This window comes from Salmo salar, chromosome ssa28 (genome assembly GCF_905237065.1).
Source record: "Salmo salar chromosome ssa28, Ssal_v3.1, whole genome shotgun sequence".
Taxonomy (NCBI): domain Eukaryota; kingdom Metazoa; phylum Chordata; class Actinopteri; order Salmoniformes; family Salmonidae; genus Salmo; species Salmo salar.
Window position 1 is genome coordinate 28,439,732 of NC_059469.1, and position 17,657 is coordinate 28,457,388.

At 40.7% G+C, this 17,657-nt stretch overlaps 1 protein-coding gene across 1 annotated transcript in view; it reads left to right on the forward strand.

Annotated features, from left to right (window-relative positions):
- The window catches only part of LOC106589815 (CUB and sushi domain-containing protein 1), a 517,802-nt gene that overhangs the window by 373,235 nt on the left and 126,910 nt on the right, over nucleotides 1-17,657 (forward strand). Inside the window, exons 33-37 of the mRNA XM_014180185.2 lie at nucleotides 829-924; nucleotides 2,425-2,628; nucleotides 4,870-4,994; nucleotides 5,430-5,526; nucleotides 14,410-14,514. Coding sequence (XP_014035660.2) covers nucleotides 829-924; nucleotides 2,425-2,628; nucleotides 4,870-4,994; nucleotides 5,430-5,526; nucleotides 14,410-14,514 — 627 coding nt within the window. The remainder of the gene's footprint in view (nucleotides 1-828; nucleotides 925-2,424; nucleotides 2,629-4,869; nucleotides 4,995-5,429; nucleotides 5,527-14,409; nucleotides 14,515-17,657) is intronic.

The following is a 17,657-nucleotide window of genomic DNA, read 5'->3' on the forward strand; positions in this document are numbered from 1 at the left end:
GATTTGTGTTATTCTGCAGTGCAACAATATATTCCCAAGGGAGATGATGGTCTTTGACTTTGTCTTTGGATTTCACCATTCAGTAATGCAGTATGTGATGTGCTATATAAAATTAAAATGGAAAGGTTATACTGAATTAGATAACACATTAATTACCTCTGACATTTGTCCAAGACGTGTATACGAATATTTTCTGTACACTATTCCTTTGCACTGGTAATTGAGATTTTCTATCAACAAGTAACTTGATGTGTTTTCCCTGTCTATTCATGGTGACATTTGAAATATAATGATACATTAGATCATAATGCATTGGCTGTGTTCACCTTAATGGAGGCTGATTAGCAACCTACATTAGCCACATCCACAATAAGCTACTCTACCTAATTATAGGCGTTCAAATGTCATGGCTTTCAATAAGTTCACGCCATCAAGACACTTCCTACCATGTTTTCATTGTCACAGCTGATTACACTTTACAAGACTCAGGCCTACAAATGTGTAGCCTATACAAAGTTGTTTGTCTTGTCCAACATTCTCATTATTGATAAGACTTTGTTCTTCCTCTTATTATTAAGAGAGTCCTCTACTGCATAGACCGTACTTAAAACTGCCAACAGCATGCTATTTACCCAGCAAGCTTTTGAATGGGAGCTAGTATATTTATAAGAAGCAATTCATCATGCAGCTGAGGTTTTGTTCTGTATAGCACACAAGAAGGGTCGGGAATCTCAAGAAAGGCCACTGTTGGCTTCATAGGGTTAACACTGTGAGTCAGCATATTGTATGTGTTTAAAAAAATAAGATTTATTCATCCTTTTTTTGCAGGAGAGACCTTGCCCCTGGCGACATCAAACCAAATTATGGTGCGATTTACTGCAAAGAATGGTCCTTCCGCCAGGGGTTTCCACTTTGTTTACCAAGGTATGTTTATATAATGTATGAACAGGTAATACGATGCAATATATACATACTCAGGTCACATGCATGACCCTTCCTTACTGTTTTTACCCCTGTGGCAGTAGGTGTGTTTCTGAGGGTCCTGGAGGACTCCTGAAGCCCTCCCTCCCCAGGCACCAAAGGGTCTTATCTATCCATGTTATGGTTCCCATGGTTGTCAGGCTGTTCAGGGCGTTTGCCGTTATCTCTCTTGCCCCATGGGAGCCTAGGGTGTCAGTACTCTAATCATTATACCTGCGCAAGTCATGTCATGATAAAAGGGATTTCTAGCTGCTTTAGTAGGCAATGAGCAGGACGGCTCTTACAGATGCACTATAGAACAGTATGCTGAAAGTGTCATATCCAATATTTAAGGACTCCCTCTCTCTTCCATAATCAATATAAAATGTCACACATTAATATATAAAATATAAACCCACATGTTTTATAAAACGTTTCCAGAATGGCAGAGTACGATTTTTATTTTTTATTTCTTAACTCAATCCTTTCAGATTCCTTAAATCCAATGATGCCTTTAGCTTTTATCATCGAGGTGTCATGTCTACTTTATTTTAGTGTCATTTAGAGGTTCTCTCTCATGTAGATAATAGCTCACCTCAGGACACATCAAGCATTTTCTCTCTCTGTCAAAATTGTAATAAATAAGCTATGTGAATTACATTAACTTTTACTGTCAGCTGCCTTATAAAAATGGATGATCTCAAATTGTAATCTTTCATGAAGTAAGTTGAGCACATATACTGTACAGTGTTTACCACACTGTGGGGATGGAAGGGTTTTTAAAATACTCCCTGACAGTTAGAATAGTTTGTTTGGTACTTGGAGGTGGATACCTCCATGATTGCAGAACACACTCCGCTCTGGTACAGATCTAGAAATATCAGACACAATCCCTCCCAGACCAACAGTAAAGGCCTCAATATTGCACTAAGGTATATTATATACTGTAGATAAAATAGTATTTGAACCCTTACACCCCCAAAAAAAACATTCACATGTAAAAATCGGATATGGAGTTTCACACGTGAAAAACCTTAACGTGTGACAATCTCACTTTCACGTCACATGTGAAAAACATTCACGTCTGTGAGAGAAGAGGGGACAAGGCCATGCATGCAGTGGTACATAATGTTTTGATATACTGTAGTACAGATCGTAACCAGTCATGTTTTGAATATCAGATATATATATATATTTGGTTTCATTGTCATCTTCCATGCCTTGGTGTCCTGAGAGTGTTCATGATTGAATAACAAAGTTATAACACATGCTCAAGTGTTTTTACTTCAGCATGAATTAGCCATTAGTATGGCTGATGATACACTGAGATCATTCTATAGGTCTCAAATGTCCATAATGACAAATCATATATTACTACCACATGGTATTGCAATTTTCCTGTGAGCTTTAAGCGAAGAGATAACACATCTAGGTGTTAAACACTGGGTACTCTTTTCTTTGTAGCTGTGCCTCGCACCAGTGACACGCAGTGCAGCTCTGTCCCAGAGCCACGCTACGGTAGACGGATTGGGTCCGAGTTCTCCGCTGGTTCCATTGTTCGCTTTGAGTGCAACCCTGGGTATCTGCTACAGGGATCCAAAGCCATCAAATGCAATGTGGTCCCCAATGCGCTAGCCCAGTGGAATGATACTGTGCCCGCTTGTGCTGGTAAGCCTCCTCAAATAAGTCACATTTGTGGAGATTGATTTAGAGATGGGTACATGTTGTTGTAAAAGGGAAATTCCACCACTTTTCAACCTGGTATTAATTATCACCAGCACCATACCGAGTCTGTGAAAATGACTCATTTCCACTATCTGCCGTTAAAATAAATGTTTTTACTTTATATATATTTTTTTACGGTAAAACGTAGGAATGCGTCATTTTTACATATGTAGACATTGGTATCGTGCTGAGATAACGAATATGAGCTTGAAATGTGGTGCAATTGCCCTTTAAGAACATACAGTGGGTAGAACATCTAATAGATGTCATCATTTTTTACATTTGTAAGTTACCATAAACACCATAAACATACTAAGATATTGGGAAGTGAGATGATTCTTTAGTCACAATAATGTTCTAAACTCAGCAAAAAAGAAACGTCCCTTTTTCAGGACCCTGTCTTTCAAAGATTATTCGTAAAAATCCAAATAACTTCACAGATCTTCATTGTTAAGGGTTTAAACACTGTTTCCCATGCTTGTTCAATTAACCATGAACAATTAATGAACATGAACCTGTTGAACGGTCGTTAAGACACTAACAGCTTACAGACGGTAGGGAATTAAGGTCACAGTTATGAAAACCTAAGACACTAAAGAGGCCTTTCTACTGACTCTGAAAAACACCAAAGGAAAGATGCCCAGGGTCCCTGCTCATCTGCGTGAGCGTGCCTTAGATGTGGCCTGGGAAATAAATTGCTATGTCCATACTGTGAGACGCCTAAGACAGTGCTACAGGGAGACAGGATGGACAGCTGCCCGTCCTCGCAGTGGCAGACCACGTGTAACAACACCTGCAGAGGACCGGTACATCCGATCATCACACCTGCAGGACAGGTACAGGATGGCAACAACAACTGCCCGAGTTACACCAGGAACGCACAATCCCTCCATCAGTGCTCAGACTGTCCGCAATAGGCTGAGAGAGGCTGGACTGAGGGCTTGTAGGCCTGTTGTAAAGCAGACATCACCTGTCAACAACGTCGCCTATGGTCACAAACCCACCGTCGCTGGACCAGACAGGACTGGCAAAAAGTGCTCTTCCCTGGCGAGTCGCAGTTTTGTCTCACCAGGGGTGATGGTTGGATTCGTGTTTATTGTCGAAGGAATGAGCGTTACACCGAGACCAGTACTTTGGAGCGTGATCAATTTGGAGGTGGAGGGTCATGTTCTGGGGCGGTGTGTCACAGCATCATCGGACTGAGTTTGTTGTCATTGCAGGCAATCTCAACGCTGTGCATTACAGGGAAGACATCCTCCTCCCTCATGTGGTACCCTTCCTGCAGGCTCATCCTGACATAACCCTCCAGCATGACAATGTCACCAGCAATACTGCTCGTTCTGTGCGTGATTTCCTGCAAGACAGGAATGTCAGTGTTCTGCCATGGCCAGCGAAGAACCCGGATCTCAATCCCATTGAGCCTGTCTGGGACCTGTTGGATCGGAGGGTGAGGGCTAGGGCCATTCCCCCCAGAAATGTCCGGGAACTTGCAGGTGCCTTGGTGGAAGAGTGGGGTAACATCTCACAGCAAGAACTGGCAAATCTGGTGCAGTCCATGAGGAGGAGATGCACTGCAGTACTTAATGCAGCTGGTGGCCACATTGACTGTTACTTTTGATTTTGACCCCCCCCTTTGTTAAGGGACACATTATTCCATTTATGTTAGTCATATGTCTGTGGAACTTGTTCAGTTTATGTCTCAGTTGTTGAATCTTGTTATGTTCTTACAAATATTTACACATGTTAAGTTTGCTGAAAATAAACGCAGTTGACAGTGAGAGGACATTTCTTTTTTTGCTGAGTTTATATAGAATTATAAACTGGGTGGTTCGAGCCCTGAATGCTGATTGTCTGACAGCTGTTGTATATCAGACTGTCTGCCATGTGTATGACATTTATTTTTACTGCTCTAATTACGTTGGTAACCAGTTTATAATAGCAATAAGGCACCTCGGGGGTTTGTGGTATATGGCCAATATACCACAGCTAAGGGCAGTGTCGAAGCACTCCACGTTGCATCGTGCTTAAGAACAGCCCTTAGCCGTGGTATATTGGCCATATACCACACCTCCTCTTGGCTTATTGCTTAAATGACTCATGTCAAATTTCCCCTCGGTGTCTTGACTCACCTGGCATGTGCCCCATTCAATGTGACTCTAATTTCCCCTCTGTTTCGCTCCCCAGTTCCATGCAGCGGTAATCTGACAGAGAGAAGAGGCACCATCCTCTCTCCCGGATTCCCCGAGCCCTATGGGAACAGCTTGAACTGCGTGTGGAAAATCATTGTCACCGAAGGAGCTGGGATTCAGGCAAGTACAAAGGGGGCAGGTCTGAACTCATCGAAAGTAATAAGCTACACCGACAGACAGACAAGAGAGGGAAAATTGTATTTTTTGAGTGACAGGCTATAGCACATTTTAACCGTCAGTCGTCCGACTGAGAAGAAAAGAAAATTAGACGGTATAAATTAGACCCGTTGCCAGCAGAAGTAGTTTTAAAGCACATAAAAAACAGCTGCAGTCTTATTGCTATTGATCGTGCCCTAATGAGAACAACTCGTTTTTTTAAATACTTCTTACAAGACCACAGTATAAAACCTGGGTTTATGTCTATAGCAGAAAAGAAAACTTCCCTCAATAAAAAACACCAGTCTCTCATCTAACCATTCAAAATGCTTGTCCTTTCAGAGAGATGGCATGTACATTATTTTTGTCACTCTATTTACATATTTTTTTCTTTTGCAGATTCAAGTAATGAGCTTCGCCACTGAGCATAATTGGGATTCCTTAGAAATCTATGATGGAGGGGACATGACAGCTCCTAAACTTGGAAGCTTTTCAGGTGGGAATTGGTTTACTTAATCATGCATGGAATCACACGTTTCCCCTTGAGATATCATGTCTGTGTGCAATATAATACTTATTGCGAATTAGGTTTCATGTGTTTTACAGAATTCTTACAGGCCTATTATTTTGAAGACCACAATAAATATGAAACCCACTCATGTTATGTTCCATAGTTCTTCTAGGGGACTGAACATTGATCATGGGTCCAATACCTTTCTCCGCAATCTTTTACATAGCAGACCAATGTCCCAATCGTCATGTTGGATGACTCACAGTATTAGCTCCAGAGACCTTTTGAAATCCAGTTGGCAGCCATCTTGGCTTTCGTTGCCTCCCAGTTAATCCTAGGAACAGCATTTCTGCAACTGAATAGCTGTGTCTGCTATCTAATGAAGATGTTGAATGCTATGGCTGCATTAGGCATGGTCAGTGATATGTATGGGCATATTCCACCCTTGTGAAAATAGAGGGCACTTCCCCTGTCTGGCAAATGTGTGGGTTTATCAATCTTGAGTAGATCCATTAGTTCATGACTTTCAGTATGTGTACATGATTTTAAATGATTCAGTAAGCGAGGTCAGTTGGAGAAGAAGGTCGTGACGGACATGTACATTGGGGACATGTTGGAACTCCTCCATTGGAATGAGTAGAATTCTGCAGTATTTCAATTCAATGTTTCAAGGACGAAATTACATATATTAAATATTTTTGTTGTTGTAGTGACATTAGTACATTCTAAAAAGTATTCTTTAAGGAAAATGTTTTTTTATATATATACAGTATACACTACCATTCAAAAGTTTGGGGTCACTTAGAAATGTCCTTGTTTTTGAAAGAAAAGCTAATTTTTTGTCCATTAAAATAACATCAAATTGATCGGAAATACAGTGTAGACGTTGTTAAGGTTGTAAATGACTATTGTAGCTGGAAACGGCAGATTATTTTATGGAATATCTATATAGGCGTACAGAGGCCCATTATCAGCAACCACACTCCTGTGTTCCAATGGCACGTTGTGTTAGCTAATTGTCACGACCGTCGGATGAAGTAGACCAAGGTGCAGCGTGGTGAGCGTACATTTTCCTCTTTATTGAATGTCGCCAGCAAAACCAATAAACAATACAAAACGACCATGAAGCTTACAGGGCAAAGTGCCACAAACAAAGTTAACTACCCACAAGGACAGGTGGGAAAAAGGGCTGCCTAAGTATGGTTCCCAATCAGAGACAACGATAGACAGCTGTCCCTGATTGAGAACCATACAAAGAAATACAAAACAAAGAAAACAAAGAAATACAAAACATAGAAAATCGAACATAGAATGCCCACCCAAATCACACCCTGACCAAACCTAAATAGAGACATAAAAAGGCTCTCTCAGGTCAGGGCGTGACACTAATACAAGTTTATCATTTTAAAAAGGCTAATTTATCATTAGAAAACACTTTTGCAATTATGTTAGCACAGCTGAAAACTGTTGTTCTTATTAAAGAAGCAATAAAACTGGCCTTCTTTAGACTAGTTGAGTATCTGGAGCATCAGCATTTGTGGGTTCGATTACAGGCTCAAAATGGCCAGAAATAAAGAAAGTGCTTCTGAAACTCATCAGTCTATTTTTGTTCTGAGAAATGAAGGCTATTCCATGTGAGTAATTGCCAAGAAACTGAAGATCTTGTACAGCGCTGTGTACTATTCCCTTCACAGAACAGCGCAAACTGGCTCTAACCAGAATAGAAAGAGGAGTGGGAGGCCCCGTTGCACAACTGAGCAAGAAGACAAGTACATTAGAGTGTCTAGTTTGAGAAACAGACACCTCACAAGTCCTCAAATGGCAGCTTCATTAAATAGTACCCGCAAAACACCAGTCTCAATGTCAACAGTGAAGAGGCGACTCCGGAATGGTGGCCTTCTAGGCAGAGTTCCTCTGTCCAGTGTCTGTGTTCTTTCACCCATCTTAATCTTTTCTTTTTATTGGCCAGTCTTAGATATGGCTTTTTCTTTGCAACTCTGCCTAGAAGGCCAGCATCTCGGAGTTGCCTCTTCACTGTTGACGTTGAGACTGTTGTTTTGTGGGTACTATTTATTGAAGCAGCCAGTTGAGGACTTTGAGGCGTCTGTTTCTCAAAGTAGACACTCTAATGTACTTGTCCTCTTGCCCAGTTGTGCAACGGGGCCTCTCATTCCTCTTTCTATTCTGGTTAGAGCCTGTTTGCGCTGTTCTGTGAAGGGAGTAGTACAAGGGTGACCCCAACCTTTTGAACGGTAGTTTATACGTAGGTTTAGTTCACATAATATCATTTAAAAGTATGCATTAATGTGTCTGTAATATAATAAATGTCACGAAAACAAATGCAGACATTAATAAATACATTTCTGTATCTTCCAAAATAAAGTTCATTCGGAAAGTATTCAGACTCCTTGACTTTTTCCACATTTTGTTACATTACAGACTTTTTTTACTCATCAATCTACTCAATCTACACACAATACCCCATAACGACAAAGTAAAAACAGGTTTTTAGACATGTTTGCAAGTTTATACAAAGAAAAAATTCTAATATGACATTTACATAAGTATTGAGACCCTTTACTCAGTATTTTGTTGAATGACCTTTGGCAGCGATTACAGCCTCAAGTCTTCTTGGGTATGATGCTGCAAGCTTGGCACACCTGTATTTGGGGAGTTTCTCCCATTCTTCTCTGCAGATCCTCTGAAGTTCTATCAGATTGGATGGGGAGCGTCGCTTTACAGCTATTTCCAGGTCTCTCTATAGATGTTCGATCGGGTTCAAGTCCAGGCTCTGGGTGGGCCACTCAAGGACATTGAGACTTGTCCCGAAGCCACTCCTGCATTTGTCTTGGCTGTTTGCTTAGGGTCGTTGTCCTGTTAGAAGGTGACCCTTCGCCCCAGTCTGAGGTCCTTTGCGCTCTGGAGCAGGTTTTCATCAAGGATCTCTCTGTACTTTGCTCCATTCATCTTTGCCTCGATCATGACTAGTCTCCCAGTCCCTGCTGCTGAAAAACATCCCCACAGCATGATGCTGCCACCACCATGCTTCACCGTAGGGATGGTGCCAGGTTTTCTCCAGACGTGACCCTTGGCATTCAGGCCAAAGAGTTCGATCTTGGTTTCATCAGACCACAGAATCTTGTTTCTCATGGTCTGAGAGTCTTTAGGTGCCTTTTGGCAAACTCCAAGCTGGCTGTCATGTGCCTTTTACTGAGGAGTGGCTTCCGTCTCGCCACTTTACCATAAAGGCCTGATTGGTAAAGTGCTGCAGAGATGGTTGTCCTTCTGGAATGTTCTTGGTGGTTCCATACTTCTTCCATTTAAGACAAATGGAGGCCACTGTGTTCTTGGGGACCGTCAATGCTGCAGAAATGTTTTCGTACCCTTCCCCAGATCTGTTCCTCTACACAATCTTGTCTCGGAGCTCTACGGACAATTCTTTCGACATCATGGCTTGGTTTTTGCTCTGACATGCACTGTCAACTGTGGGACCTTAAATAGACAGGTGTGTGCTTTTCCAAATCATGTCCAATCAATTGAATTTTCCACAGGTGGACTCCAATCAAGTTGTAGAAACATCTCAAGGATGATCAATGGAAACACGATGCACCTGAGCTCAATTTCAGGTCTCATAGCAAAGGGTCTGAATACTTATGTAAATAAGATATTTCAGTTTTTGTTATTTTAAATCAATCTGGAAAAATGTCTAAACCTTTTTTTCCTTTGTTATTGTGTGTGGATTGCTGAGGATTTTTTTATTTAATCCATTTTAAAATATGGCTGTAATGTAACAAAATGTGGAAAAAGTCAAGGGGTCTGAATACTTTCCGAAGGCACTGTATGTTATACAATGGTGGAGGAGTGCCAAGATGGAGGCGCGGTGGCTTTTAAACAGCGCCCCTGTCAGCCATCTAGTGTATATATAAATCACTGGGTGCACCAGTGGGTGGAGGGTGTCTTAACTTGCGTCTGTCCTCCTTTATACAACCTGATCATGCTAAATGCCAACTGATAGGTGTTAGCTGTGTGGGAGTGTTAAACTGTGGGGGATTTCCATGGCAGGTTATGTTGTCAAGCCTCACCATCTGTGATATTTTAGGATGTCCTCCTGTGGGTCGAAACTACACATCCTTTATGTTAGAAAATATAGATGTGAGAAAGAACACATCTGTTACACACACCAAAACAGTCGTGAAGAGGGCAGGACAATGCCTCTTCTCCCTAAGGAGGCTAAAGAGATTTGGCATGGGCCTTCAGATCCTCAAAACGTTATACAGCTGCACCATTGAGAGCCTCTTAACAGGCTGCATCACCTCTTGGTATGGCAAGTGCTTGGCATCCGACCGTAAGGTGCTACAGAGGGTAGTGCGTACGGCCCAGTACATCACTGTGGCCGAGCTCCCTGCCATCCAGGACCTCTATAGCAGGCGGTGTCCGAGGATGGCTCCAAAAATTGTTAAAGACTCTAGTCACCCAAGTGATAGACTGTTCTCTCTGCTACCACACGGCAAGCGGTACTGATGCACCAAAAACCCTGAACAGCTTCTACCCCCAAGCCATAAGACTGATAAATAGTTAGTCCGGGTAGCTATTTGGTTAACTATTTAACTATCTGCATTGACCATTTTTGTACCAACTTCTTTTGACTCATCACATATGCTGTTGCTACTATTTATTATCTATCCTTTTGCCTAGTCACTTTATTCCTAGTTATATGTACATATCTACCTCAATTAGCTTGTACCCCTGCACGCTGACTCTGCACTGGTACCCCGTGTATATAATCAAGTTATTGTTACTCATTGTGTATTTGTTATTACTTTTATTATTACATGTTTTACTTTTCTATTATTTCACTATTTTCTTTCTCTCTGGGAAGACTAACATTTCAATGTGACGAATAACATTTGATTTGATTTGATTACCATGGTCTCTCCAGCAGGAGGGGATCTCCTGCAGCGGGAAAGGGGGGATTAACCTTTTTTGTGCCTCCCAATGGATATACGTGTAGCCATGCCCCGAGCAATGCCTTCTACAAGCCTGTAATGAACTCAGCTAGTGTCACAACAACAGGCTTAGAAAAGGTCAGGCAACTAGGGAGTCATGTGGCTTTAAGGCAAAATGTCTATGCTAAGATATCATTCTGAATGTATTAGTTCACGTGGTTCACCACTGCCGCACTCCTCTAAGCCTAGGCTTTAAATGCAACAAAAAAATGGTTGTCTAGGCCATCTAGCGAAGAAATAAATAATGATGTCAGAGAACACCTGGTGACGGTTGTGTATGACTCATTGAATCTAAAGGAAAATACAATGGAATTTTACCTTCATTTTGACCTGGGTTGTCCAAATGGCACAGGCACTGAGTCATCTTTAACATCGGTGAAATGTCTCCAAATCAGTAATCAGTGACATTAGGAGGGAATAAGAGAGAGGCCGTATCGTGTGCAGTGGCACGTTAAGATGCACAGTTTCCCCTTCATCGTTGTGTGGTCCGCCTTTACATCCTTGACATCCTCACCATTATAATCAGTCTTTTTATTCTTCTTTTAGTTACAAATCCATTAGGATAATTCTCTTAATTAAACTGTCGGAAATGCTTTGTGTTCTCTGTCGCCTTCCTTTTTGCATAATGTATCATACAGGATTAATCACACTTAATCAAATACCAATTCAATTACAATTGAATGAGGCTTATCTTTTCTGTTTACCACTATCCCCTATTACCACTATTAACAGTAGAATGTGCAAATGATGAGGATATGCTGTTGAAAAATGGTAAACGTGATATTTGTTGAAAAGTCTACTTCACAGTAGCTGCTGTTGTTGCATAGTTAGGTATTCCTTGCCTCAAATTGATTTCAGATTGTGGTTTTAATTGCTTTTGCCGTGAATACTTACATTTGAAGCATGATTCATTTGTGATCGATGGAAATATTTAATAATTAATCATACTTCAAATGTAAGTATTCACTGCAAAAGTAATTAAATCCACAATCTGAAATACATTTTATAGGTCTCTAAAGATCAAATTGATCAAATCAAATTGTATTTGTCACATGCTTCATAAACAATAGGTGTAGACTAACAATGAAATGCTTATTTACAGGCCCTTCCCAACAATGCAAAGAGAAAAAATATAAATAATATGAACATAAAAAATCTAAGAATAAATACACAATAGCTTGGCTATGTACACGGTATACCAGTACTGAGTCGATGTGCAGGGGTACGAGGTAATTGAGGTAGACATGTACATATACTGTAGGTAAGGGCAACATGACAGATAATAAACAGTAGCAGCAGCGTATGTGATGAGTCAAAAGAGTTTGTGCAAAAAGGGTCAATGCAGATAGCCCGGGTAGTTGCTCATTTACTGTTGCCGTCGCTCGATAGCGACAGTTTATGTCTGTATACCTGTCATTCTGTGGCCATTGTGGCTATTGATTGGGTTTATGTCTATATACCTCTGTCATTGGCCATTGTGGCTATTGATTGGGTTTATGTCTGTATACCTCATTATGTGGCCATTGTGGCTATTGATTGGGTTTATGTCTATATACCTCTCTCATTCTGTGGCCATTGTGGCTAATGATTGGGTTTATGTCTATATATACCTCTCATTATGTGGCCATTGTAGCTATTGATTGGGTTTATGTCTATATACCTCTGTCATTGGCCATTGTGGCTATTGATTGGGTTTATGTCTGTATAGCTCTCATTATGTGGCCATTGTGGCTATTGATTGGGTTAATGTCTGTATACCTCTCATTCTGTGGCCATTGTGGCTATTGATTGGGTTAATGTCTGTATACCTCTCATTCTGCGGCCATTGTGGCTATTGATTGGGTTTATGTCTGTATACCTCTCATTATGTGGCCATTGTGGCTATTGATTGGGTTTATATCTATATACCTCTCTCATTCTGTGGCCATTGTGGCTATCGATGGGGTTTTGTTTCATCATGTTTAGAGATGAATGCCAAATGGTTAATGTAAAAAAATATATATGGTAAATTGTATTTCAAGATTGGTTTTCCATCTTTACAAAAAATAAAATGACCCTGCTTCTTGGCTGAAAGTTCACATTAAGAATTTCTTTAATCATAAGGTTCTAGACTGCCTAATACTACTAAATGTGCCAGATTCAATCCCGCAAAGTGCATTTTAAGCTCATCTGTGACTTATCTGACAAGCTCTGGAACCACTGGAGATACCGGCTCACTAATAGAGATGATGGACCTCTGAATAGCTGGACAGTGCATGAGCTTTACAGAGCTGTCAAACTTCATCCAGAAATTATTAGTCAAGTCATTCAAGCGTAAAGGAGCATTTTACAGACTGCAATCATCAGCATAATGTACTCAGACAATTTTATGCCCGCCCGTTCTTCTACTGCCATGCTATGCTGGATCCCATAGCATTACAGAAACCCATTGCAAACTTGGTAGCTCACTGACATGATTTGCAGGTGAACATATCTTAATGTCTATCGAGTCAGTATTTTGCAGGAGAGCTTTAGTCATTTCATCAGAGTTATTCATGTGATTGATTATAAACGTGTTAAGTCAGTCAACGTTGTGTCATGAATGAGTGAAGGGTATATTGCTGTCTCATAGCATAGCGTTAAAACCTGTGAAGATGGCCTCCGAGGATAGAAATTTAATAATAGTGTTGCAGAATTCTGGAAACTTTCCAGGGTTTTCCAGGAATCCTGGTTGGAGGATTTCAGACTTCCTGTTTATTCCCTCCTGATGGCAGGAATTTTCCAACCAGGGTTTATGGGAAACCTAGTTTTTATTTTATTTTTTATTACCAGGTGTGACATTGACGAAGAGCATAAAAATAATCGCTTTCTCTAACTATGTCACAGAACTTGTGAGCTGGGGTTTGAACATAATATCCTGAAAATATAAAAGCTGGAGTCTCAACAGAATATGTTGCTGTATCTTTAATCTGCCCGAGGGAGTTTCAACATTTCTTTATTAAACTGACCAATGCCCAAGACACCAGAGATTTATTGCTATTATAAAGTTTGACACAAGTGATGAATGACACTGTTTCAGGTTATATAACCGCATATACGCTGTTTTTCAACCGCATGTTTGGTTACTCATGATGAACACTGTGTTCTGATTTTCAGCAGCCTGAGCCAAAGCATATCATCCAAAAACATAGGATATCTACCACCCTGATCAAATCAAATCAAATTGTATTTGTCACGTGCGCTGAATACAACAGGTGTACCCCCTTACAGTGAAATTCTTACTTACAAGCCCTAACCAAATAAAAGTAACAAATAATTACAGAGCATCAGTAAAATAACAATAGCGAGGCTATATACAGGGGGTACTGGTACAGAGTCAATGTGTGGAGGTACCAGTTAGTCGAGGTAATTGAGGTAATATGTACATTTAGGTAGAGTTATTAAAGTGTCTATGCATAGATGGTTCCCTGTGAGCTCTGTAGACTAGACTTTTAACATTTGGACTTTTCCTATCTGTGGTGGTGTGGTTGACTGCCCCTTGGAAACATTTGATGAGAGCTCTCCCCTGGGAGCTCAGATACTGAAGAACAGAAACAAACTTCAGTGACCATTGTCTGTTAGAATTTCAAAGCATGTTTTTTTATTCCCCTTCCCCCCCTTTCCCCTCTTTTCATTTGGTTGACCTCCAAAAAGGAAAGTATTTTATAGAGGAGGAAAAATGTCCATAGAATAGTGTTCACCTTATTATGTTTTGGCCATTGATATAAACTGTAGTCACTTGACGAACCAACCCAGAAAACATCCATATATATTCAGAATTGCAAATGGGAACTTCTTTCAACAGTGAGATGAATGTAAATTTCTCCTGTGTGATGTATTTCAGGTACAACTGCTCCAGCCTTGCTGAACAGTACCTCCAACCAGCTCTACCTTCACTTCCAGAGTGATATCAGTGTTGTTGCTGCTGGATTCCACCTTGAGTACAAAAGTGAGTACAGTGTTTGTCTCATCATGAAACCTTCATTTTCTCCATATCCTCTGACTCTGTGAAATAAAGGAATCTACAAGATTTCCTCTTGGCTAATAAAATGTTGCTTACTCTCTCTGTCTCTCTCTTTCTGCTTCCTTGTTTAAAACAAGGATGCAGTGGGTACTGTATGTAGTAGCATCACCTACAGTGCAGATAAAACTCTGAATCAAAAGCACTCAACGGTGCATTCTACTTTTAAAATGTTAAAAATTAAGCAGCTCTGGGTGAGGCATGTGCATTTTGACATTTAAAAGCTTCAGAAAAATTACCAAAGCTGTCATCATAGTTGACAATCAGTCTACCTGTATATTGACTCACTACTGTAGCCTACTGAGTAAGACTGATCTTATACAGTAATCTGTCTAAAGGAAAATGGTAGCCTTTGGATGCTATCTCGCTCACCTACTTTCACTAGCACAACAAAAGACAGTAGACCAAAGAATGTCCCCCTCTTGAATCACTACTGTACTGTATAAACCAATGTGCTTTAGCAGGGTCCAATAAAACATAATGTACAAAATTGACTCGTTTCAGGAAACTAGGCGCATGTCACACGTCACTAATTCACATGAGAGGCATTTGAACTTAAACATTTATTTTAATCAAAAAAGGTTGTTGGCAGAATTGCCTTCTGGAACATGTGAACTTTCATGTGCCTTTATAACAAACTTGTATTCCATCCGTAAATACCAAAACAATTTTAAATTACGAGCTTAGTTGGTTTAGCCATGGAAAAAGACAGAGACCGTTCCGCTAGCATTGATTGGCTGAGATAATGGATGGGCTGGACATGCCGGGAGATGAGTTTGGATTGGTCTTTAGCATGCTTTGTGCGCAAAAGATGCTATCATGGCTTTGAAGATTTAAACAACAAACTTACAAAATTAGCATCAATTGTTCAACAAGTACAGCATAATTCACTGATAACAACAATTCTGTTAACCCAAAAATAAATACCAAGGAAACTGGCTGATAAAATCCAATTTCTCTACCTTTTACCATGGGTTGGAGCCTGATGGGAATTCTTCTTTTCAATTCTGAAATGGGCTCCCAATCTGTACTGTGTGGACACTGATAGCATCAGAGATAGTCTGTCTCTGTGGCCGCTTGCTTCATCTGCCTCTGTCTCAACAGAAGAAACAGTGCCCTTTAGCTGCTGTGGACTGTCCTGATGTAAACCATTTCACCTTATTCATTCTTAACACCTCAATGTCCTCTGCTACTATCTCTAAGTCCTCTGTGGGGATCCCAATTCGGCTATTTCCCCTCTCTTAGCCCACTTAGGCTGCACATGGGGGATACGCTTCTATGTGCTATGTGATACGGCAGGGCTGTTCAACTGGCGGCCTGCGGGCCAGATCCGGCCCATTTATTAATCCCTTTGATCAATTCTTAACATTAAGAAATTATCTGCAAAAAAATCCCTGCCAAAATCCTTCTTTCAGTGCCCAAATACTCTCACAATACATACGCTCACATACACAAAACACACACACGTACATGCATATTGACGCCACAAACACACACACTCACACATAGACACACTTTCACAATCTTAACATACACTGCTGCTACTCTGTTTATTATCTATCCTGATTGCCTAGTCACTTTTAACCCGACCTACGTGTACATATTACCTCAATTACCTCAACTACCTTGTACCCCTGCACATTGACTCGGTACAGGTACTCCTTGTATATACAGTGAGGGAAAAAAGTATTTGATCCCCTGCTGATTTTGTACATTTGCCCACTGACAAAGAAATGATCAGTCTATAATTTTAATGGTAGGTTTATTTGAACAGTGATAGACAGAATAACAACAACAAAAAATCCAGAAAAACACATGTCAAAAATGTTATAAAATTACCCATATTCAATGCCCTGGCTGAGGGAAGTAGATTCTCACCCAAGACTTGACGGTACATGGCCCCGTCCATCGCCCCTTTGATGCGGTGAAGTTGTCCTGTCCCCTTAGCAGAAAAACACCCCAAAGCATAATGTTTCCACCTCCATGTTTGACGGTGGGGATGGTGTTCTTGGGGTCATAGGCAGCATTCCTCCTCCTCCAAACACGGCGAGTTGAGTTGATGCCAAAGAGCTCCATTTTGGTCTCATCTGACCACAACACTTTCACCAAGTTGTCCTCTGAATCATTCAGATGTTCATTGGCAAACTTCAGACGGGCATGTATATGTGCTTTCTTGAGCAGGGGGACCTTGCGGCGCTGCAGGATTTCAGTCCTTCATGGCGTAGTGTGTTACCAATTGTTTTCTTGGTGACTATGGTCCCAGCTGCCTTGAGATCATTGACAAGATCCTCCCGTGTAGTTCTGGGCTGATTCCTCACCGTTCTCATGATCATTGCAACTCCACGAGGTGAGATCTTGCATGGAGCCCCAGGCCGAGGGAGATTGACAGTTCTTTTGTGTTTCTTCCGTTTTCGAATAATCGCACCAACTGTTGTCACCATCTCACCAAGCTGCTTGGCAATGGTCTTGTAGCCCATTCCAGCCTTGTGTAGGTCTACAATATTGTCCCTGACATCCTTGGAGAGCTCTTTGGTCTTGGCCATGGTGGAGAGTTTGGAATCTGATTGATTGATTGCTTCTGTGGACAGGTGTCTTTTATACAGGTAACAAACTGAGATTAGGATCACTCCCTTTAAGAGTGTGCTCCTAATCTCAGCTCGTTACCTGTATAAAATACACCTGGGAGCCAGAAATCTTTCTGATTGAGAAGGCGTCAAACACTTATTTCCCTCATTAAAATGCAAATCAATTTATAACATTTTTGACATGTGTTTTTCTAGATTTTTTTGTTGTTATTCTGTCTCTCACTGTTCAAATAAACCTACCATTAAAATTATAGACTGATCATTTCTTTGTCAGTGGGTAAACGTACAAAATCAGCAGGGGATCAAATACTTTTTTCCCTCACTGTAGCATTGTTATTTTATTACTATTTTATTTTTTTCTTATTTGCAAATGTTTCTTACTTTTTAACTCTGCATTGTTGGGAAAGGGCTCGTAAGTAAGCATTTAACAGTAAAGTGTACACCTGTTGTATTAGGTGCATGTGACAAATACAATACAATACATGT